Source organism: Channa argus, chromosome 20 (genome assembly GCF_033026475.1).
Source record: "Channa argus isolate prfri chromosome 20, Channa argus male v1.0, whole genome shotgun sequence".
Lineage (NCBI taxonomy): Eukaryota > Metazoa > Chordata > Actinopteri > Anabantiformes > Channidae > Channa > Channa argus.
In genome coordinates, this window is record NC_090216.1 from 7,241,024 (window position 1) to 7,266,777 (window position 25,754).

Genomic DNA, 25,754 nt, shown 5'->3' on the forward strand with positions numbered 1-25,754 from the left:
GTGTATTAAACTGGTAGCCGTTCACATTAATCGGTACCCAAGAAGTAGCTCTCAGTTTCAAAAAGGTTGGTGACCCCTGCTGTATAGTCTCACTAGTATAATTAGTCAAACATGTCTGTTTCTCTAATTGGCTTTATTTTTCCTGAACTTTGGACTATTGTGTTTATAATCTTTATTTGGTTCTTTACTAAGTTGCTTTGAGTGCAGGAGTGTCAGATGAAGTCAGTAAATGAAATCAGAACGGTCAGTTAACCAAAATTAGAATAGGTGCATTGTTGTATTGTTATATCTTGCCAGGAAGAGACCCTTAATTGATTTACCACGGTTACTTCCTAACAGATACATGTGACAGCTTTTAAGTCACAATACCTAAAGATGCTGATATGTTCGGTTTTTCTTGATCTAACATGTTTGGCCAAATGTAATTTGATTTCATTCTTTTTTATAAACAGCGTTTACTGACTATTTAAATGTGTATTTGCCTACGTTTCTTCCCATTATACGGAAGGAGGGCTCGTTTTCCTGTTTGCCTAAGCTTTTATAATCAGGAGACCCCTGCCTCCTGCCCTCTTTTCGCCCCTTCACCCCTCACTCTTTCCCACCCCACCAGTAGCGAGGCAGACAGACGGGGGGAGAGAGAGAGAGAGAGAGGAAGAGAGAGAGAGAGAGAGAGAGAGAGAGAGAGAGAGAGAGAGAGAGAATAACTCCCACCCTTCATATCGGTTCAAGCAGAGAAAGAAGCAGAAGAGAAGAAGGAAAAGAGCGAATCTCCAACTTGTTCCTATGTCACCGCCAGCAGAGCAATGATATTTATCGTTACGCGGAACTACAAATGCCATTAATTCCGTGACCAGGGACCCAAATGGAAATGTACGAGCCGGCGATGAGAAGTTATTTGATCCGGGAGGTCGTCTGAGCGCCGCAGAACTCAAAACTCATGGTACGTTTTTGTTTCCCACAGTTCAATTTTTCGTCGCTGTTCATCAGTGAGCATTTGGATTTCTGTCAGAACCCTCATTGCCTTCTTTTGGGGAATTCTGTTTGCAATGTCTCCGCTGAAGTTCATGCCGTCAGTTTGTCAGGGTGCATGACTGGGTCTCTGGTGCGCATCGGTGCCGAAATGGAAAAGTTTTTGGGTGATTTGACTGTGTGCGCGCCCTGTATAGAAAAGCGGAGACATCGCCAACATAACGGGCTCCTTTCAGCGGAGAGGCGCCCGCCGACCGTGGAGAATGAATGGGTCACTATGTATTCTAATCCCAACTCAAGAGTCCGCTCAGTTTTCACGGGTTTAAAGTGGGAAAAGGAGCTGCTGTTTGTGAGTTTATAGCAAATACACAAATGCGCGCTGTGGATGAACACGGGCGAATAATCGCCCATTAATCAATCAATAGCTTGTAAACAGATCGCCATCAGTTCTCTAGGGCGTCGGTCTTTTTCCAAACCCACCCGAAATCAACTATTCTAGCACATTTTCTTTGTGATTGTGCAGGGAGATCTGCCTCCCATTCACGAGATGCGTTGTGAGGCTCTTCAACCAAGGGAGCCAAAACAAAAGATTTTCCTGCTGACCAATGAGAGCAGGGGAAGCCTCAGGAGAGATGGAGTGGTCCTCTTTTCTCTTTGTGTTACCTGAGACACAAAATAGACCACAAACTGCTGTGGGGCAAATATGAGGCAGATTGAGGCAAAAGTGTAATTTTATTTGTTGCCATTTTATTTGTTGCCCTCAAATTCCTAATTATACCATTAGATGTTATGAAGTCTGGCGGGTTTAGGACCTGTGGAGTCATCAAATCACCTTCTAATTAAGCTTCCCACAGTTGACACCACCACATCCTTAACTGACTCCTAAACTTATATTTTGCAGACCGGACTCCGCTGCACTGAAATGCAGCTCAAGACACACATGCTTATTGCAGTATGGGTTCATGGGAGAGCTGCTAAGTTATGGTTAATGGTTGAGACATGCCCTCAGAGTGCATCGCATCACTTTACCCCCCTTCTCCCTCTCTTGACTTGCAAGTTGAATAAGTTAATGTGTAGAGCAATACAAGCTTTTAATTACTGTACTTGAGCTTTCAATTAGGCAAATGGTAGCTGGTTAAGATGTAGGGGTAGCAAACAGAAAGTCAACTGAATCGGAGAATTTTTCACTTTTGAGAGTGAACAAAATGAAACAGAAATAATCTATAGCGACGATAATAATTGGGGTGAATACCGTAAAAAGTACATATCAAATATCTATCTGTATGGGTGCCTTGATGGGAGTGTGTAGCTCTTTGCAAGTTGACAGTCTGTGTGGGGAGCTGAGATGTAGGCGTTGTAAATGTGGTGGGGATTCTCTTTCTCACTGCAATATATTATTATACAGTGAGTGGGATGGATGATTAGAATGATTTAAATGCCATGACTGGGTGTAGTGCGCGTGGCCTCTCGCAGGCACTGGGTTGTGTTTGAACACATTTCATCTCTCCCCACCACATATTTCTGTGGAGCAATTGAAGCTCTTTGATGAATTACTCTGTCTGAGATAAGTTGAGCTATAATATTTCTAGCTGGTCATTCTTGATTTAGATGCAGCTTTAACTGGGGCCTTTGTATTGGGTTGATGAAGTATTCATTTAACAGAGCTAAAAGTACATAAACAATGAATCACGCTGCCGCACATCAAATTGCCTCATGACGTAATAGAAAAGAGAGCACACAAAAAAGATGCACATTTATGAATAAATATTTATAACCTAGCTCCTCTATTAATTATAAAAAAAAGAAAGATGTTAAGAGTTTTATAACCACTTTGATCACATGTAAATGTGATCACAGCAGGAAGTGCAGCTTGCATGATACATTTTCCATCATTGCTTCTCAATACAGATTCCAGCCTTTCTTAATTATGGCAACACAGAGGAACGAGAGGGGATACCTTCATATTGAAATCTTCAGTGAAGATTTCTCAAGGGAAGCAAATTCAATTGAAATGGCTGGTGGAATGTTAGGGAATTCAATTCGGCCGTTTTAGGTTCACTTCAACATGAAAGTGCAGGAGGATTTGACAGCAAACGTGCACAGAACTGTTGCCCTTTTCGGATTTCAGATCATTAAAAAGCCACTCATGTTTGGACAAATTCAGAACTATACAGACTGCATTATTCAAAGCTTTTTTTTTGGGGGGGGGGGGGGTGGGGGGGGGTGGGGGGGGTCATTTTTAGGAGAAGGCTTCAGGAAATTAGTTGATCTTGCTCGACTGACTTGTTCCCATGTTGTTACAGGATTATCTGCGTATTTTGTGCAGCGGAGCAGTTTTCATTAGCCCTGACACTTGGGGTCTAAATGAAGACTTTCACGTGAATTGTTCTGCCATCCTGTATTAAATGTCACATAGATTAAACACGCTAGTCCTAATGTTTATTCACACCGTTTTCATTTCCAAAATGAAATTTATTGCCATCTACAAATCTTAGGAAAACATGCAGATTGGAACTAGATTCATACTCTGTCAAGGCTCTGCTCATGTTATCATTCATCAAAATTAATTAAAAACAGAAGTAATAATAAAGGCTGCAGTCTTTGGCCTAATTTGCTGTAAACTTCTTTGTGTCCCACATTTCCTTCATTTATCTTTTGTGAGAACATAGTTTTGTTTGGGACATTCTGCAGCAGACAGAGCACTCTCTCATGGTCTCGTTTGCAAAAATCCTTTGTCCAGTCCTTTAGATACCCTGTGTCCTTTAGCTTGCCCACTAACTCACACATCCTGGGGCTGCTCTGATAACTCGAGCACCAATTTTTTTCCCTCCCTTCTCTGGGATACAGCTCCCTAGTCAGCCCGAGAGCCTGAAGCCGCACTCAATGTTTCTCAAATGAACCATTTGACCTCTCTTTTAGGGGTCTTCTGTTTCAGTCAAGATGCTCGGTGTCAAGTGTGCATTAGCGGCCGGTGCTGCTTGATGTGGCTCCTTTGGGGTACAAGGGACATAGACTGTTCATGTGGAACCTCGACCCCTCAACATGAGTCAGAGAACTGCGTCAAAAACAATTTCCTCTTTTGTAGGTCAAGAATTTCTTGCTACAGTTACAAATATTTTTCTTCCACCTATGACTTTGCTTTTCTACAACCTACAATATATAAACCATACGACATCCTTTGGTGTAGCTCTTCTGCCAGTGTTTGGGCATTTAATACTTACTAAGAATGGGTACATTTATATTATTGAAGGATTTAACAAAGTGAGGACTGCACACCAGTGGTAGTAGATACTTAAATCTACCTCATCAGTATGCAGATAAGAGTTTTTTGCATCAACATAAACCAACCGACTATCCGCTGCTGAGCTGTGTGTCTATTTAAAACTTCAGTCCTGGGTTATTCAGCAAGCTATGAAAACATGACAGCTCTTAAAGTTGCCATCTTTAGCTTTACGCCTGTCACCAGTAACCCTCTGTTGGAAAATGTTTCATAGACAGACTGATGGGTTTTTTTTGTGAGCTCACAACTTAAAAGACAGCAAGCTTCAGTTTTTGAATGAATGATCTCTAGTAGAGACGGGTATCTGGCTGTGCACAAAGTGTAGGAGTTAGTCTTTGGAAATAATGGTCCATGCAGGGGCTCAGTGATGGATTGATCTCCCAATGAAGTTATGTTATATATTCCTGATGAGAGTAGTGGATCACTGGGCAGGATTTATGTGACTGTGGAGGAGCGACCACTCTAGAAGACACTGTCTGTCTGAAGCACTAGTGTGAGGCTATTTGTCATTGTAACTAAGGAGCTTCCAGTGATTAAGCCAACATGCTGATGGACATTAATCTGCTTTATCTGGTGAATGACCTGCATTCTCCAGTTGTATTGGTTCTAGTAAACAAACAGAAGCACTGCAGTATCTTGAAAGCTTTATTCTTTTTCTAGTTATCTGGTCAATCTGGCCAAAGCCATTATAAAGAGGCCATATGAAACTTGTACAGTAGCTTCACTGCTGTGATCTGCTTCCTGAGTATAATGACGTCACACTACCCTGGAAGTTTATATCTAAATGTTTCCTCAAGTGCTGAAAACATCCTTGTTTGAATTATTCACATTAATGTCAGATGAGACAGCACGTTCCCCTCCCCAGCAATGCAGTGCCGGTCCAAGCCCGGTAGAAATTGGGGAGGGTTGCGTCAGGAAGGGCATCCGGCGTAAAAACTGTGCCAAATCAACATGCGGACAATGATCCGCTGTGGCGACCCTGAACTCACGGGATAAGCCGAAAGGAGAGTAGAATGTCAGATGAGACAGCAACCAACCTTTTGGAATCACTTTACAAATGTCCCATAAAACCAGTACTCAAACAAACACAGTCATGTACAATTTCCAACTTTGCATACTGTAGTGCCACTTTGATGTGTAAAATCCCAATTAAGAATCTAACAAATGGCTGACAAGCTGCTATATGCTTTGTTGAGTTAGAAACACCTTTATTTTACAGATGTGTAGGACACTTTCCTGCAATAAAATGAAACTGTGTTTTACCCTGGACATCTTTCAGGGACTTAGAGGTGCTGAGTAAGAAGGTAAATTTGGCATCCCAGAGTTGCTGTGTGCAGCTGTCAATTTGGGGGTCATTGCTTAATATTAATGACGCATGAGAGACTGGAAGGGCTTTTATTTCCCTCACCATCTGTACCCAGTTGTGCCATATAGAGGGAGTTTGGTGAGCCCTCTTTTGCAGTTATAGCTTGATTGATGAGGCTGTGTGGTGCAAGGATAAAGTAACTCATGCAGACAAAATAAGGGGGTTACAATTATGTAAATATCAGAGTTTACTAAATACATCACTGATATTATTGCTTCATTATTTGTGTTAAGGGAGCAGAGAGAGAGACATTAAGTACACAGATGCTGTGTGAGTTGAAGGGCAATTAAAATACTATCAGCCAATTGCTGCAAAGATGTATGGCAGACATGTTTCACACATTTTTACATTCAGTGAGACTAGCTCTTTAAAGTTTTCATTATATCTGGTGTCCAATGCAAATTCACGATTCTGCTTTAAAGTTACAGAAAATATATATATGTCTACATATGTCTAGAACAGGGGTCTGCAAATCATCGCTCGCGCGCTACCAGTAGCTCTCAACCACTTTCCAAGTAGCTCACCAGGGTTAATGAATCCTACAGAAATTTGAAAACTTGATTAGTCAAATTTAATTGGTCACTTTGCAAATGAACTTACATGTATATCTAATCAAATTCATAAGTGTCCCACGTCCAAACAGCAAATGACGCGCAGGCACAAAGCCGCCGCTGGTACCCATACCAGTAAGAGAATACAACAGAAAGAAATGCATACAGATGCACTAAACACAAAAATATAAAATTAAATATTTTTTTGTGATGTTTTAATGCAAAATGTGAATTGTAGACACCAACATTTTGAAAGGTTCACTAAAACAGCAAACAACATCAACACATAACACATATGCTACAACACATAAGTAGCTCTCTGCCATTTCCATATTCTAAAAGTAGCTCTCAAGGGGAAAATGGTTGGAGACCCCTGGTCTAGAACTTGGCTGCTAATCAGCATGTGAAAGTTTTCTCACATATCAGGGTAATCTAGTGATAGTTGAATGTGCGTTCAGCGGGTCATTGCAAAAAGGAGCTGCTATTAAGCAGCATACATTAATGGTGCTAGTTTGCCAAAGTGCAAACTGCTGTCTCAGTCTTGTCACACCACAGGGTCAGACTTTGGTCTGGATGCCACCACATGTTTCTAATGTGTTTCCTCCAGAAAAAAAGACTTGGATTAGGGTTGAGAAAAATTATTGACTTTTTTTTTTTTTTTTACTGTTTTTAATCCATATTTCTGCATAATCGATAAAAAAACAAAAACAAATTTCAGTCATTTCCATTGAGGACAAATAAATTCCAATAGAAACAAATACCGTTTCATATAATATTATGTAGTTTTAAAAATATTAAGTAAAAGCAAACATCAGTATTTGGGTACTGTTGGTTATTGGAAGATGATTATGGTTCTGTTTTTATACACATGATTTTTAAAAGCTATGTTTAACCATCACCATAGAGTTGAATCATGGATCCTGTCATATGTTGCCATGGAATCCCTTAGGTTTGCAGAAGGACCCATTATTAGTGGTTGTGTCTGTGTGTGACTTCAGTATCTGTCTTCCAGATGTCACTCTAATGGGCGTCCACACAGACCTGTGGGGACCTCAGCAATGTACAGCAGGAGAGATGCGTTCATTTTCCAATCACTTCTAGCTACTCCTTTAAAAATTATCAACAGTGAAACTTTTCAATACCACAGTTATTTCTCTTTACTGTACTGTGTGTGTGTGTGTGTGTGTGTGTGTGTGTGTGAGAGAGAGGGACCTACAAACCACTGTGGATGTTTCTGATAATTTCACACAGCTGACCACATGTCTGTCTCATCACTGAACTTCAGACAAATTCAATTTCACTCAAGCCTCCATGTAAATGTAACTGAGCGTGTGGTTAAAGGATGTGATTAGTTTGAGCAGGACTCATTATCATATCAAGAGCTCAGATTTGTTAAAAAAAAAACTACAATAGCTGTGTTTCAGTCTTGGTTCAAAGGTCAACATGGAGATCCGTTTACCAGACAGCCTTGAAATTTCCAGCAGAAGCATTAGACCCACCTGCAGGCCCACAGGTCACTAGGAATTTGTACAAATGTTTTTTTCATTGCTGCAGCTACAATTTTTTTGGGATTATCACTGCCAAGTTAATCTGGAGTTTTATATCTGTTCAGGCAGCTGCTGCGAGTATGAACCCTTGATGAAGCACACCGGCACTTTTACACTTTGAAAGATAGATGTGCTGTTGTAGTTAGAACACCTCTACCTCTCTCTCCATTTATCAAAGTACAGCATAGCAGGTGGAACTCTGATTAAACTTTTTTTGTGTGTGTGGCCGCTTTACCAGAACTCTTATATGGTGATTTACTTTATGCTAAACCTCACACTTAAATTACAGTGTGAATAATCCCTCTGTTAGAGAGGTGGAGCACATTGGCAACCTTAAAAATTAAGATACCATGCAATTATTCCTCCGTATTAAAATGAGACCTCTTTATGCTCACCCTTAATGTGGAGAATTAACCTGCCTACCTTTCTAGAGGAGCCTAGAGAATTTGTCCAAGCCTTCATTATTGTGGGTCACACGCATAATGTAGCAGGGAAAAGATAAAGCACACCATCTTATAACTTGAAAATCCACAGCCCAAGTTAATATTATGGATCTACTGGGATGCCCTCGAGTAGCCCTCCTAAAATGTTTTGCATCAGACCCTTTACCAAGCAGCAGAGCAGTAAGCCATCCGACTCAGTAATAGACTACGTTATGTTAATTCACTCTTTTTTTTTGGCAGTCATAGGCTAACGCTCAATCTGTGCACATATCCCTATCTGGCAAGGGGCTCAGCACAGTTAGAAATGGAGCGCTGACTGTTAACTAGGTGTGAAATGCAACTGCTCAAGGATTACTACCCATCTCCTGGAGAATGTTAAAAAAGCAGGGAATTAGAGGCGAAACAGGAAGCTGCTCAGAAAACATCACAGCATGCGTAGTCACAGGTAGGAAAGTGTAGTGCTTAATAACTCATTTTTTCAGCTCACCATGTGGAGATGGTACCTTGCTGGGTATTAAACGCATCCAAGTTGTATCTGCAGAAACAAACAAATAAATAAATAAAAATTAGAAATCTCTGATAGTGCCGACTTACTCTTGGAATCCTCCAAACTGCCGGGTATACAAAAGAGTGTGATTTGTTGTTTTGGGGGATACTCGAGTTTTCCTCCTGCTTTAGCCACAGGCTGATGTGTAAACATGTTTATTTGACAAAAGTTTAGAGAAAAAAAAAGTTTCTCTCATTACTCACTTGATTTAACAAATGAGTTTCTTTCACTTTCCCTTCTAGTCCTCAGAGACTTCATCTTACACTGCATGACTCCAGGATACCGTCTTCATCTGATTTCTTCACGTCTCTACTGACAACAATGAATTATAAGCAACTGATCCATAATGTACCATATGAAAGAATAACAGGATCTATCTGGAAATTCATCACAATCACTGTGTTAACTTTAAGCATTATGTAGTAGTAATATGCAATACAGAACTGTATGTAATTACCCAGTTTACTGCCATCAAGTTGTAAAGTGTTTGCCAATTAGGATTAAGTGTGATAGATGTAAAACAATTAAATGATGATTTACCGGATTATCCAAGCGGCAGCCTGTGTATAATATGTCACTAGTAAGTATAATTCTAGCCCTGTCAGGTTAGCACTGAAAACAATGAACTTGACATGACATTAGTGTTATATAAAACATTAAGGGATCACAAAATCTGAATCAGAGATCTGCCACCACTACGTCCAAAACAAATAATTAACCTTTGACAGATGACTTATCTGTCAAATACTGTCTAAAAAGTTTTTCATTTTTATTTCATTTTTCTGGCCACTTGAACTTCAAGGTTCACTGTTACTGTTTTCTGTTGGCAGCACATGATAAACATTTCTTGATTTTATTGCCTCTTGTGAGTCAGATTGAGTGTTTACTAAAATACATACTATATTTACATGTTGCACAGATGTGCCATAAAGTCACATCTTTGTAGTGGTTTACCACTGAAGTACAGAGTACAGAACAGTGTTTACAGATGTGCCCTAAAAAACAAGATGCAGATGGAAAAACACTAAAACTGTAATATTGTTTTAAATGTAAATATAGTTTTGAAAGTCAGACCCACAAGATTTGGTCTTTATTATAGTTTTGCCCTAGATTTTCTGCAAGCTGATTTGGATCTGAGCCATCAATGCTGCTCTGTGGGTTCAGAGGCATTCCACTGAAAACCATAAACATTCCCATTGGATTAATTACCAACTGCTTTTCCCTCAGGTCTGTCTGCTTCTTGTCAAGAAAGGAAGATTAACAGTAGATTGAACTTTGGTCCACGTGTGGAGAGACTGCCTGTCAGGTCTCATAACGATACAGAATAGGAATAGGAGCAGGTGTTGAACAAAGGAAAAGAAGTCAGATAAGGTAATGGGACCATTTTGAGCATCTGTGTTGTCTCCTATGGTTCTCTCTTATTCTTAACATTATACCAGTGAAGAAGTATTGATGTAAAGCAACTATTTCTCTTTCTAGCTGCTGTGTGGTGAGAAACCTCATTTTTAATCCACCTTCTAGGAAAACAGATACCGTATGTTGCTGAGTGGCTAATAGTGCTCGATATAAAAGTTACCGCCTGCAGTTGCCACCCACATTATTGGCAATTTAAAGCATGAGAGATGCACCTCAAGGGAATAAGAAACCAATTGGCACATCTTTCACAAATCCCAAAAACATCCGCCTACACAGCACCCAGCATCAATGAATCGAAGTGCTATTTCACAACTTCTGCCATTTTGTCCCCCCCACAAACACGCACAACTTGCTTGCAATAACTTGCCTCTTTTATTCATTCCTAAAGGGTCTCTGCTATGTCCTTTATTTCAACCTACATTCCAGAAGCTGTCAGAAAGGCACAAACACATTTTGCAAACTAAGAACATGAATCAACATCAAGAGAATACAACATCTGACCACTGACACAAAATTCTAGACGGGAGATTAAAGGGGAAAAATGGATTAAAGTGACTGAAAAAAAAAAAAAAACTCTCTGCTCTGTTGTACCCCCCAAAATAATAAAAAATAAATCAACAATAGCAGGAAAAATATATACAAATAAGGATGTCTCCAGAATTATTTTAATTCACTGGGTTATACATTTTCTAGAGTCAGAGAATAAGTTACAGACGCACTACATCTAGTTTTATCCTGATACATTATTCATTCGAAGCTGCTGAGCAAACAGCACTGTTTTACATATGCCCCTCAAATTTGAAGCTGTTTCATTGACAGTGTGAAAAGTGTGGAAAAGATATATTTTTTTGTACTTATACTTTATTCCAAGATAAGTGACCTTTCCTCTTTCTTCTTATCTAACATCTTACCTCTGAGATAATTATTTTAATTCCCATTTTAGCTTCATTTTACTGCGTGTTCCGTGTGGAGTCTTTTTAATGACAACACCACCTAAGAAGGAACTGGCTGTGGGAGGTTGCCAGTGATATTAAAACAATGAATAAAAGATAAGTCAGGAAAAAAGTGCTGAACTGAGACTCACATGCACGAGATCCAAGCTGAGCAGCAGTTATGAATCCAGGGCAGAGGCCACCCTCCTCTGCAGCAAGCGAGTCCAAGAGCTGTGTTGATAATTTAACCCGGCGGCTCCTCTGTCGGGTCAAGGCCGAGTCCTCTGATCTCCTGGGGGTGCCTGCTGCCTGACTTCCTGGAAATTAGGTTCTGATCTTATGGTCAACAGTGTGTGTGATCTGGGGGAATGTGATGGATGACTTCTCCCTAGGTAATAGGACCAATAAATCCACTCAGCCATATATGAATACTGATCTTCTCCTTCTTGCTTGTGTTACAGGCTTGTGATTTACATGATTGGAATTTGCTGTAGTCCCTGGGGGCATTAAAGGAGGAAGTGACATATTTGACAGGTCACAGGGCTCCGTCTTGCAGGCTTTGTGGCACATTGTAGACATTTAGCCCAGTGCAATTCTATTTCCAGATGTTTCTCTTGTACTCCCAAGCAATGGATTAATTTCACGCTTCGGTAGCTTGCTCTGGGTCTTGCTTCATTTGCGCACACCAATGATGCTTTTTTTCAATTGATTTCAGTTATTTAAATAAATACTCCACAGTTAAGGTTTTATAATTTTCACTTTTATCATATATTGATTTTAACATTTATTTTCAAAAGGTCAACATGACAAAGAAACATTTTATGTTATAAATATATAAACTTGTGAACATGGGGAACAATACACAGATGTTTCTACCTTATTAAATATGTTAGGGAACAATATGTCAGAATATCAGTGAAAATCCCATTCTATGCATAACATTTCAGTGCAGTTGTGCTTTTTGAGACCTGTTTCACTTGCCTTCACACACACAGCAGCTTCATATATCATGCATGTAATTCAGCAAAATTTTATTAATATGCAATTAGGCTCATTGGTCAAAAAAAGCAATGTTACACTCCTTACTTTTATAAAACGTTTATTTGAAGTCATGATTATCAATTATAAAAGATGTACTTAATCTTGTACCTGATCGTTGTAAGTCATGATTATGAGGGTCTCTATTCATGTGTCGGACAACCTTCAGTGAGCACAAGACTGGCCAGGAAATAGTTTTTATTGTAAGGAAATGGTTCACGATCACCATCTCACGCCCCATCTTCCAATATTCAATCACATTACTCTCACTGCTACTTGTAGTTTGGTACTGAAGCATTGCTGCTGCTCATTGTGGCAGTGGAGAGCGTCACACTCTGTAGTCAGTAGTGTCATCAGGGTTTCCCACTCTTTTCCTGTCCTATCCACTGTACTCAGAAATGGCAAATTGCAAATGCTCTGGTTATATAGCGTTTTTTTCCAAAGCACTTCAAAATGTGGCTTCTCATTCAACCATTCACAAACACACACACACACACACACACTCACATTCACATCAGGTAGCTGCCTTGAACCACTGACCCTTTGGCCTGTGGACAACTGTGTGCGGTGCCAATTGAGCTACAGCTGCCCTGTGCAGCCACCAATATTTATGTAACACATTACACAATTATTAGCTGTAATGTTATTGTTGAAGTTAAGAAAATAATGCCATACATTAAGCAATAAACTGGGGCAAATGTGGCTCAAGAGGTAGACAGATTATCCAACAATCCCAAGGTTAGTGGTTTGATCTTCGGCTGATGCTGGGTTAGCCAAGTGCCTTGCATGGCACCGCCATCTTTGGGGTGTGTGTGTGTGTGTGTGTGTGTGTGATTCTGAATGAGTCGAGGTAAAGCAATATGAGGTGAAGGTGAAGCACTTTGTGCACTGATATGGTCCAACCTGAATATTTCCTACTATTGCTGCTGCACATTAAAGGCCCTTAACTGGTTAAACATGCAGTGACTTATGGTAAAGCAGCTGCAGCAAACACACTGTATCTGTCACAGAAGTCAGTGCTGACTGCAGTCATTCATCAAAAATCCATCAAAAAAGCAAGACAATCATCATTTGCTGCACTTTGCAATAAGTGAGACATTTTTCATGTTTGAAAGAGAGTAAATAGCAGCTACAGTGCTCTGTTAAATGAAGAGTTGTGGGGGCCATTACACCTTCAGCTCAAGCAGTAATCAAAACCTTTTATTGTGCTCTGCTGCTGTGTAGAAAACTCTGGCTCGCTGACTTGCTTTAAACACTTGCTGTTGTTCTGCTGCTCGTGTAGTGGTTGCAGCAGTAACAAAGCAGACTTGCAGTTACCACGGTAAATAAAAGCGTTGACGCACAAACCAGAACTGAAATCTTAAAACTGCGTAGACTTCTCCGCAATTTAGGAAGAGAGCTTTAGCCGCAGTAAGATTTCGCTGGCAAATTAAAACAACCATACCAGAAGAGCTAGTGTCAGCAGTGGCTTTTTTTCCACCAACACTGTTCAACCAGTCAGGAGGTTGCTCGGATGTCACGTCAGGCTCAGTCTCATGGCTGTGACACTCATGTGGCCTCATGCTGAACTTTACTTATTGTGATTGTCCTGGTGGAAAAATGTTTACCTCTAGCTTACTTTATGACGACCCCACCCTTTGTGCTTTTTTTCTGACTAATTCTGTCATTCTCTTGACCCAACAGTACTTCCTGTTGTTTTGGTGCACTTCTGTTTTTGAGGAGGAGGAATAAATGGTTTCTCAGAAATTAACACAAAGTTAATGTGTGTTTATAGCCCTTCAGCAACAATTGGCTTTTACAGGCAGGTCATCAGTTTAGTGTAGAAAAAGCCAGAACAGGGAGACTGCCTGCAAGAACAGTGAGAGTAGGTCAAAGGTCGTCTTGGACACCTGAACACGATAACTCTGCTTTTCTATTCTGAAGGACACTAAATGTGTTTATTGCTCGGTTTCCAGGTGGTCATTGGATGCTAATTCCTATATTCATCCAAACCTCGAAGGAAACAAAAAGAAAAGAACTTCACTGATACGCAAACCATCAGCACAATGTTCTTTATACTTTGCTTGTGTTAATCTGTTTCTACTACTGTCACAGATAAAACAGAGTGTAAAGCCAAATTCCATGTTTCTGTGTGTCTGTAATAGGGTGGGAACAACACTAACACTTAATATACAGTACATGCATACGCTGCATCTAGCAAGTTAGAAGAGTTTTACTGTCTGTACAGTGATTTCTTGATTTCTTCGGATGCCTTTGATATAACTTATAAATTGGATATCCAGAGATCATTTTGTTTTTAAGGATTTAACCATTTCCATGAACTCTGCCTGGAATTATCGATCAGGTTTGCTTGAGCTTATTAACTTTTTGTTTGTGGACAAACACATAATGTACACAGCACTGAATAATAAAAGATACTCTGACATTTACAAAGACCTCCCTCTTCTAGTTCTCAGAGGACAGATTTATGTCTCCAAGAGAATCATGCAGCATTTGTAAAGGGGAAAAAAGCAGGAAACATTTAATTTCCATAGTAAATGGGGAAGTGTAACCCCAGTAGGAAAAAAACCCTTTAAAATGAAGACATCAACACATAGAGAAAATATTTTAATAATTTTCTATGATGTGGAGCAGTACGTTCTCTGCAGCCTGTGTGTGTAAAAGAGAAACCCGGGCCTTTGCCTTGAATAAAAACAAAAAGACATTTTTGTACTGGGGCCCATCAGCAGCCCATGCAATTATTTTCCCCATTTGAAATTCCAGAGAGCTAAGGAAGTAGGACAGTGTCCTTTCCACCGCACAGACTCCCTCTGCAGCCAGGTAAAATGATCATTCACCATTGGGGTTTGAAGAATGAATGGTTTAAGGGCTGTGCAGTGTCTTTTCCATTGTCTAGAAATATTTATTATAGAATATGAGAAGACTTCCTCTGATATGCTGATAGTAAGACAAAATAAATGCGGTCCGTTAAAGAATGATTATCATTTCAGACACAAACAAAAAGCTAGAATAACTGCATTGATGCATGTGAACCAGTCAAGCTGCATTGTGCATGCATGTCTATCCAGACTCATATTCGGATATACTGTTGCATGAGTCCAAGAAAGAATTTGAGCCAGATGCAATCATTCTTTTTGGGTGCTTTTTAGCTATAGGCTTGATGAGATTGGATAGACGTGACTTAACCGTGAGCTTGAGATTTGACCTTTGAACACCAAAATCTAACCAGTTCATTTTTGAGTCCTTGTAGACACTTGTGAAGAAATTCTGTCAAGGTATTCCCAAGATATCTCAATTACAAAAATGGGACAGATGGACAGGACTGACGTGAGGTCACACTGACCTTGAGATACTGTGTTCACAATGATGTGATGGATGGACAGTCAGACAACCAGAAAACATAATGCCTCCAGCTACAGCTGTTGCAGGTGAAAAGGTTAACAACAAAGAACGAAAGGAATATTTCATAAAATTGCATAAAATTGAGCCAATAACCTAACAAAAATCCAAGCTAAAACCTTTTTTAATGTAAAAACATCAACATTAAAGCCATGTTTATGGCACCAGTCAGCCATTTTTATGTTTCTGGAAGCTGGAATGTAACTGGTTTGAAATGTGATTTGCTACAGAAAAAGTCTTTGTGGTTGACAATAGATTTCAGTTTGAGATTTTCTAAAGTACAAAAATGTCCACCTAAACTGCAGCTTGTCATACAATAATTATACGGCATTGAAGCTGGTAAACACAAAGAAACGATTTCTTGCATAGCGGATAAATAAAAAAATAAAAGAAAGAACGGCAATTAGCTGCTACTTTGTGAGATTGTTTTTATCAGAGCGGAGATGGACAGGCAGGAGCAGAGTAGATGGCAGACTTTAAACAAATCTGTCTGATTGCCTGTTTTACTGATCTGCTTCTGAATGACAGGGTAGCAGTCTGGAGAGGTCTCCCTCTGATGAGTTATTAAAGCTGTGGCAATTTGCACCACACAGGGAGGGGCCCATCGGCACAGCATGCAGGCTATTACCACTGATGCCAATGTCTTTGAAGTTAATTACAATCACTATAATTCTAGTTATATGTGTGGTTGATTTGCGTGATCCATTCCATTCAAATGAAACATACACTATTTGATTTGTAGACTGCCTAACTGAGGCTATTTCCTTTTGTGGTAACATTTTTTTACTTTATGAAAACCTAAATGGTTTTATTAATTCCTACTGTATGTTCAAATGATGTAAAGTATTGATACCCATATATAATATAAAGATAGTGATTTTTTTACTGTAAGAGATTTGAAGGTGAAGTAATGTGGCATCTTTGTCCTCTGCTCTGCATCCATATTTGTGTTCTACTTAAGCTGTTTCATTGTGCTTGATAGACAGGAGCAATGTATTTGCTTTATGAATATAGCAGATCTGTCAAGCTGCCAGTCGCCCACTGCTACAGTTAACTGATTGATTTAGATGCGAGTCCCTCTGAGAGTGACATTCTCTTGTTAATGATGTAGACCCCCCCCCCATGCACAGACACACACACACACACACACACACACACACACACACACACACACACACACACACTTCTATGTCTCTCTCTTCTGACTTGTCTCTCTTCATATCTAATCCTCATATCCTCATGCCCTCTTCTTCATTCTCTCATATGGCCTTGAGCATAAGTGCTCAATTGACTTCAGCCTTGATGAAGGACACAGACAGTCAATAAGTGCTAATGGCATGACGACTACAGATGTGCGTATAAACTCATCAATAGCTTGTTACCAAAGTACAATCCAGAAAATGTCATTCTTTTAGCACATTGATTACAAGGTGTACTGTTCAAACCTGTGATGGAACAGGACATCTGACCTGCAGTAATTACATTTCAGCTAAAAGCAAACATCTTTAGACTTTTTGACTTTGACTTCAATTACTTGGAAAAGGGTGAAAAATTTAAAAAAACATTACAGACTACTATACAAACTACTTTTATGCAATAAAAGCACTGATATCCAATCTGAAACTTGTGAGCAAATGGCAAATGATAAAAATAATTCTGCACATTTTCTGACTAAAAGTGAAAACACATTCATATCCAACTGTGGATTAAGCCTTTTGGAATGAATCCAGAATTCTTCATAACTTGCTTTTTCACTGAAGTCACAGTCAAATAAACTTCTTGGGGGGTGAAAATTGGTCCTTTGAGAGTGGGCCTTGTTTTTCCTCTACCTGTCTCCTGGAGGGACTGCTGCTGTGATATGATGCTGAGGGCCCAGCTGGGGGTAAATGACATTGCTTGAACGCAAAGACAGGAACTCTCCAGTTGCTCTGTTATCAGCTCTGCCAAAAGCATAGCAAATACAGAATTGCGCAAAGGGTGTGGGCCATGGGCGGTGATGATGGGTGCAGACAATATCAGCAGCTGTAAGAAGGAGCGATGGCTCACTTCCATAGTGCCCTTATCTTACAATGCACACAAGCAAGAGCAGGTTGCAGGTATAATATGTCAACTTGTGAATGTGTGAAACATGAAGCCAGAGCCTTCATCCCAATCAAACTTTGAAACATGTCCTCGACCATCAGCTTCATTGGCTTTTTGTCATTATGCTGTATTGTATTCACTGGCACCATGTTGGCTTATTTCTACAGCCCCCCGCCCCAAAAAATAAATAAATAAAAAAGCCTCAATGATAAAACTAAAGGCCGCTGCTGCACGAGCATTATCATTAAAAGATCCCCAGTTCCTTCACCCTTTAGACATTGGCCCGTTTTTATCTGTGGGAGACTGTTGATCCATGTGACTTCACAGTGAGAAATACTATTTTCTGATAATATAATCCATTCTCTGGTCCAGACCCGGTATCTCCTATATTCATGTCTTTCCCCAGGAGAGTCTTGACATGCAGCCTCATAGTTTCCAGGCTGAATACATCTCTCATCCTTATCGCTCACTCCATATTGTGACTCCAGTTCACAGAGGGGATAGGGACGGACTTTGAGGCTGTGAAGGGTGTTGCTATGCTATGCTTTTAAACAGGAAGTGTAAGAAGTCAGTGACATTAGTTAACCCTAAACAATATGATTTGTCAGTTATTAGTCACAAAAAATTATGTCGGAATAGACTTCTAATAAAAGAGTGCATCTGCACTCAAGCGGTTCTCATGTAATCTGCGGTGAGTGCATCACCACACATTACTAATAAAAATATCATTTAAATTTGTATAGTATAGTTTTAATTTGCCATATGACACTAGATGATGTATACTCTTGGGGTTTCATGTACACTTAAAGTGAAATGGAAGGCATCTGGCCTCTGTGACAACATTGTTACTAAATAAACCCGAAATGCAAGTCTGCACTTTAACAGGAAGTGACCATCAGTATATTCTTTGTCACAGTAGTGAATCACTAAAACGCTTGACATTTCACAGCTATATTTAACGTGTCAGTAACAGAAAAATGTACTGTAAGTGGTAACAACGAATTCTTAAACATTTCTAAGGATTCAGGAAGATGCTGCGTCAGCCCACACATGAACAGTGAGTCAATATTGACAACTCTTTTATTGCACTCTTTTTTTCTTTCACCAGGAAAGCGTCAGTGGATGAGGTGGGCTGTTCTCAACAACCCATCATGGAAAGCAGCTGTCAGCACGATCCCAGAACCTCCTCTTTGGCTGGTCCCTGCTTCACAACACCTCCCTGTGCCTGAGCTGTCAAACCTAGGGCTCGCAGGCTGGTGACACCATGACACAGATGGACTACAAATACAGCCTGCTGGGAACACCAAAGGATGACTACCGCAAGAGACCTCTACTCTTGGAGGTGGACGACAGGCCCGTGAACCTGTTTGCCGTTCTGGAGGTGAAACGAGAACTACCAAAACGCTGGAGCACACTGGGCTGCTTCCGCAAGATTCGTCTATACAGCTTCCTTTTTGGCATTACCATCATGTTCATCATCATGGCTTCATATATTCTGACAGGAGACAAAAAGGGCCTTCTCCTAACCCCATCGCCCTACCACTTCAGCAGCCTGGTCAGCCCGGGGCCTTTTGCTTTTAACCTCTCCTCAATCAAGGATTACACACATATCAAACTGGTGGTCAAGTCAATCACGTCAAAGATGGAATTTCGCAGCAGCCGCCAGGTTCCAGACCTTAAGGCCCTGATCAACAGTGAGCCTCATGTGAGTGAAGACATGTTGTATCTGTCTGATTTCTTAAATAAGGAGATCCTAAGGATGCAAATTCAGTCAAATTAAATTATCAGATCATTTGCGGTAATGAATACCTCTGTGTTTTATTATGTAAAAACTATCGCTCTAATTTAATCATAATACAAATCGTGGCCCAGTATGATATTGGTCTCTCTTTTAATTGACAATCTTAGATGTGTCTCCAAGTGTAATTAAAAGATAAATGAAAAGGTTATTCATGACACATGCTGACATGCTGTCTAAGCAGGGTTCAATACATTCATGCTGGTGCGTTTTCCCACTGATTGCAGTTTCTAATTTAATTTATTGAGAGATAAAACTGCTTTGAAATTCTTAGAAAATACTTCATATCACACAAGATCACTGCGTGTGTCTCCACCTATTTATTTTCTTCCCAGAAGGGATTTAAAGCTCAAAATCATACCAGAGTCTTCAAACACATTGGCTTTCTTTTTCCTGTGAATGTCTCACCTCAAAGCTTGGCTCAATTAATGGTTAATCCTAATGATAATGGCTTGTGCCAGGGTTATTTGCAACATAGCTAATTTCTTATTGAACAAGCTAAAGAATAGGAGAGTGTGGCCAGGGGACAATCAATACTGCTGTGGATGGATCCAGCATTAATTTACCTTAAAAAGCCTGTTTTTCACATTATGAGTCACAGTACCATAGACCTTTGTTGTATAGTTCTCACCAAAAAATGTGACATTTTTTGGTGAGACATCAGACCCAGTGATAATGTTTCAGTTGGTGAGAAACAGAAACAGAAACAAGTGATTGAAAATGGCTGCAGTGCTACAGGAAAGAGAATAATACTGACAAAATCTCACAATGTTCCTTGAATGTGGTTGCAAACAATCTTAAAGAAATACTTAGCTCTGAACTCCATGGTAAAGTTCTAACATAATAACGTGCAGGCAAAATCATGCATCTACAACTCACTGACTCCGAATCATCCTCTATATCATGTCCAGTCACATAAACTTGTTGATACGCTGTTTATAAATCGTTTCGATACACCACTGCCTTTAAAGTATTTATGAAATTCATGAACTTATCTTCCATAGTAATAATATTAATAAAATAATAATACTAATAATGCTTTCTATGCTTTTACAGATGTTTTCTGTTATCCCTCACAAATTTCTGCCTGGTGTCAGGAACCCCTGCTGGTATGAGGAATACATTGGGAATATCACTTCGGACCCATACAGGGCAAACTTATATGCACGCTATTCAAGGCGCTTCCGGACTGTGTTTCAGCATTTGAGGAACACTTTTCGGGAACACTTGTTTCACCATGATGGGAAACTTTATCGGATGCGTTGCCTTCCTTACTTTTACATCATCGGCCAACCAAAGTGCGGTACCACAGACCTGTATGACAGACTGAGGCTGCACCCAGATGTCAAGTTCACCACTTTCAAAGAGCCACACTGGTGGACCCGCAAGAGGTTTGGTAAGTCAATAAAAACTGTAATTTGCTGTGGTAGACGCCTACAAGCTGGTACGCAATAATGAGAACCCGAGAGCATTATATGAAAGGTGTGAAATGTGACTCAACAGTATATCATTTTGACAGAGCCATAGCGCTGGGAACTTCAGAAAAGCACTCAGTGACTAACAAGTTGAAAAGGTCTCATCCTCAAAGGCAGGCTTGGCTGTTCATGAGCCCAATTAAATGCATCTCCTGCATTCTTACTGTCATCATAGTGTTACAATTTCTAAATTGTGGTCACTAAAATCCATAATTTCTATTTGTTTCATTAGAAAATGGGAGGGGAAGGGTATTGACACTTTCACACTTTGTCAGGATGAGCTTTGTCTACATCAACAAACCAAAAACCGTAAGATTAGTTTTTTATGTGACACCTAGCTGGATGTGGGCCCTGAATGTGACATGAATAAAGTATCTGTGCAGCACACAGTCTCAATCTCCCACTGCAATTAACAGTGAAATGAATATTCAAGTCCCACCTTGTGCTGTGCATGAGAATAAACCTAAACTGTGGTTTTTGTACCTGAGGTTTGTTAACTCCAAATTTACAGCTTTAATTATGCATTTACCATTTTTATTACCTCCTCTATTTAACATTTTGAATGCTAATCATCTTTCTGTCTTTACACCATCCCCAGCCTCTTGCCAGGGTAGGTTGTCTTAATACTCACTTGGTTGAGCTTATGCAGTGATGGTTTTAATAACCTCTCAACTATGACTGTACACAGAAGCAGAGAGGTTTACTGTAGATCACGGTATGTGACAAAGATTTGTCTCTATGGTAGAGACCACTTAAAAAATACGTGCAGAGTACAACTTCCTTTGTAGGCACAAAATTAGGTTTCCTGTAAATTTAGCACACGCCAACGTTGGCCCCGTTCCTTGCACCATCTCCACACCACAAACATCACTTCCTTCAGCGCCTTGTTCTTCATTATAGAGCTTAAAAAGGATCACATGGCAATTCTATTTGTGTAGAAACTTGTACCAGTTTACCTGGTGGAGAAATAAGTCGCAGCTGTTTATTTGTTTCACACACACAACCAATTGCCACAATTCTGGCACATACTGCAGGGTTTCAGGGAGTTTAGACACGTGACAAACAGAGATAAAACCCTCACCCTCACATGTATAAAGGGCAAGAGCCACCTTACAGCAGAAATCTGGTCATATGGTGGGTCTGTTATCTGAATTTGAGGATGTTATTGTGTGGTTCCTCTACTCTGTCTATTTGTAATGTAAAGGATGACTTCACCTATTTTCAATTTGCACAAGTTTTTCCAGCTCAGATCATGCCCTCTAAAAGAGTTCTTGAGTATAAAAAAATCAATGGAACTAAAACATTTCTCCAGATTATGTAATCTGAATATGTTTTCAGCAGAAAGCAGAGTGATACTTTACTGTAGCTCAAACGAACTCATAACTTGAGCCAAACTGTAGGAATCAAGTCGAAAATTATTTAAAGTCACTACTACACCACTGCAGACGGTACAAATTCTATGTGGGATCTGGCAACAATAATGTGTTTGGTCAGAATTACTTCTCTTGTAAATGCTTTGCTCCTTTGATTTGAAAGCAGCCATCTGGCAAAAACAGAGGACAATACATTGAGACAAATTAAGTAATTTGAGAAAAAACCAGTTTAGTAAACTATGCACAATTTTTTCAAGCTGAAATTTAGCTGATAATTATTAAGACAAGCAGTAAAAATGTAATGTAGGTTAAGATAAAAAAGTTCTCTCTTTTTCTACAGCCAAAAAAAAAAAAAAAGGCAAATCATTATTCCGGATCTCTACATACAGTTAGAAAGGAAAACAAAACTAACAGTTATTAAGACTCATGAATAATAGAGAATTCAGAAGCTCAAAAGGCAGAAGTGTGAGTCACTGTGTATGTGTCACTAAAGTCTGTCTGCATTTGTGAAGAGAAAGAAATATGTAAAGGGCAGCAGTTAGACTGTATGGGACTGATCTGCCTCTTGACTGATGTCCCTGTTCAAAGTCAGCTCTGATAATGAAATTCAAAAGCAAATTAGATAAAGATTTTATACTCAGTTGAAAAATGTGTGCATACAGTGTGCAGATAATCTCGCTATTCCTTTAAAACAGCAGCGGGACATCACATTACAGCATTAGGACTGAATTTTCATGGTGTTTTCTTAATTTGGATGAGCGCTATTGTTTGTGCTCAGAAATGAATGACATTTGGTTTTGCCTGGATCTACCCCTCTAAAATGACTTAATTTCACCAGGGGCTTTGGCAGAATACTTTGAGGGTGCTATATACAGTATTGGCCACAGGGTTTGAAAATTTCATCTAAATTCTCACAGCGAATATCAACAAAGACTTTCTCAGCCAAAGCATCCTTTTGAAGTTCATCCAGTTGTTTATTATGCCCCTAATCCCCCGGAGACATGCAAACTCTAATTTGGGAACTGATAAGTCTATATGCAATACTTTGATACTTCGTTGATAATAATTTGAACCTCATAAAGTGGCTGGATGTGGGATAATTGTTTATCCAGATTTGTACGCGGCATGCTTGTATGTTTTGCTGCTTTGTGATGTTGCGTAGCAGCAAATGCAGCTGTATCCCAAAACATACAGTAGGTCCTTCTCAACTATTGTCCTCCCTCATTCCCCATGCTTTGTCACTTGCTTTTGTTCTCTCCATCTCTTCTAGTGTCTAACGCTATGCTCTGAGAACTCTCTGCATTCAAATGGTGTTGTTTTTATTTATTTAATTCCCCTGGGGAGCTTTACTGAGCCAGTGTAGTGAAAAGGTGATTGGATGTGATCCATGCCAGATAACTTTCTTAGAACAGTTGGAATCTTAACCAGAAGTGACCACTGTATGCACTTTCATTCATAGCATGAGGCAAAAAACGAACAAACCTTAAAACATAAGAAACAGGATCACACCTCATACAAGCCTGTATGTTCTGGATGAATAATGATGCAGGCTGTGTGCTTCAGAGATTTTAGAGTCTTCTAATCATGTTTTCCTGCTAACTAAAGGAAGGTGTTTTACTGCACCAGCCTCAAAGCGTCACTGAACAGATGCCTAAACCACCTCATTATCCTTATGTTGCATGGATACTTCTAAATCCTACAATGAATCTCCACAATTGCCGAGTAAATTGTAATTATATTGTGGAGCACAGCAGCTCAGATGGAAAACACATTTGCTAGTCTTGCATTTAAAGCATTAATGTGACATTGGCCTTTAATTGGAAACATTGAAACTAAGCACAGAGTGCATCTCCAGACTTGGACTTTATTCTATCATTGTCCAGTCAGGACAACACAGAACCCCAAATGACTTGAGTGATCATAGAAACATGGAGGAGAGATCAGGTAGGAATAAAAACACACTGGATGAATATGCATCCTCAGTACTGTAAATTCCTATTAACTAGGGACTTAGCTTGAGTCAACACAAACCTCTGTAAATCCTACCTCCTGTTTAATTCTATTTAATTCTACCATGATGTGTTCTACCTCTACCAGGTATCATTCGTCTCAGCGAGGGCTTCCACGATCGATACCCAGTGGAAGATTACCTGGATTTGTTTGATCAGGCTGCCTATCAAATCCAGGGCAACGTCACAGGAAATGGCAGTGGAAGCGCCAGCCAGCCGAATATCATCATAGGTAAGCAAAAACGGTGCTCCAATCTCAATTAATTACAGTTAATAGTAGTTCATTTTTCCCTCATACATTTTTGGACCCAATGAACTTTTTCCCTCTAAGCATGTCGTCAACACGTAAAGCCCAACACGCATCACGTCACAACTTTACTCAAAGCTAAATAATCATAACTCATAACGAAGGACAAGCTACAGATTCCGAGACCGCAACAATCGAACAGGGTGACGTAAAATGATAAGTTTTTCGTGGCCTGGTGAATTGAGGCAGGAGGAATGAATGGGGTGTTCTCTGCACAGTGAGCCTGCAAAGATCATTTACAAATACTATCTGACTTATTCTTGCTTAACCCCCATTGAAAAATCCACACAATTTTCCATTAAATCCCAATGCTAATGGTAAAAGCAAACAGAAGTAAAGCTTACAAGGGTCAAAGCAACAGAATTGCCTGCTAATGATACTGATGCATCCAGGCGTGGTTAATAGTTTGGTTTTGGTCGGGGGGGAGGAAGAGAGGAAGAGAGGAAGAGAGAGAGAGAGGAAGAGAGAGAGAGAGAGAGAGAGAGAGAGCGAGAGAGAGAGAGCGAGAGAGCGAGAGAGAGAGCGAGAGAGAGAGAGAGAGAGCGAGAGCGAGCTGATTGCTTCAATTTCAGCAGTGTCATTTTTCTATTCAACTTTTGTGAGAAAACTTTCAAGTGCAGGAAACAAACATAAATCAAACCAATATCTGGCGTGACCTCCAGGGATAGCCTCCATTTTTTTGTTTCTTCTTAATCAACATTTAGGCGACAGACCACAACTTTGTTCACGGCTAAAACATTAGATTGGGACATCATTCAATGCTTTGTGAGATTTGGAATGAAAATGTCGTCTGTCCCTTGTATGTTATTTTTAACATAAATTGCCTAAAACTGCCTCTTTATTTACCAACTCTGAAGTGTCTGTAACTAAAAGACTACATCTCATTCACAGCTTTTGACATAGACAAAGGAAAGGATCACATGAAACTCAGCAAACGTCATACTGGCACATTATGACAGGAAGTTGCTTATCAGCATTTGTCTTTTCCTATAACACACTACAGAATGCTTATCTAAGAAATTCAGCGGAAGGCAAAGAGAACACGATAGAAATGATGAAACACGTGAAACACGTATCACCCAGCATCACACAGACATTTCCTGATCAGTGTAATCTCTGCCTTCTTGTTTTGTCACATCATTTCAGAGAACAGGTCACATCTGCTGAATCATTAATTACTAAGATCATGCATCAGTGCTGTGACCAGCATGTGAAACATGGA

General features: G+C 39.8%; 1 protein-coding gene across 2 annotated transcripts in view; it reads left to right on the plus strand.

Annotated features, from left to right (window-relative positions):
• Positions 1–682: 682 nt before the first annotated feature.
• LOC137105946 (carbohydrate sulfotransferase 15-like) overlaps positions 683–25,754 on the plus strand; it is a 31,472-nt gene continuing 6,400 nt past the window's right edge. Inside the window, exons 1-5 of one of the 2 annotated variants that reach the window (XM_067488796.1) lie at positions 683–940; positions 9,931–10,074; positions 18,679–19,275; positions 20,425–20,764; positions 24,314–24,457. In XM_067488796.1, the coding sequence (XP_067344897.1) occupies positions 18,835–19,275; positions 20,425–20,764; positions 24,314–24,457 (925 nt within the window). In that variant the 5' untranslated portion in view covers positions 683–940; positions 9,931–10,074; positions 18,679–18,834. The remainder of the gene's footprint in view (positions 941–9,930; positions 10,075–18,678; positions 19,276–20,424; positions 20,765–24,313; positions 24,458–25,754) is intronic. The other variant, XM_067488795.1, reaches the window with a different exon arrangement.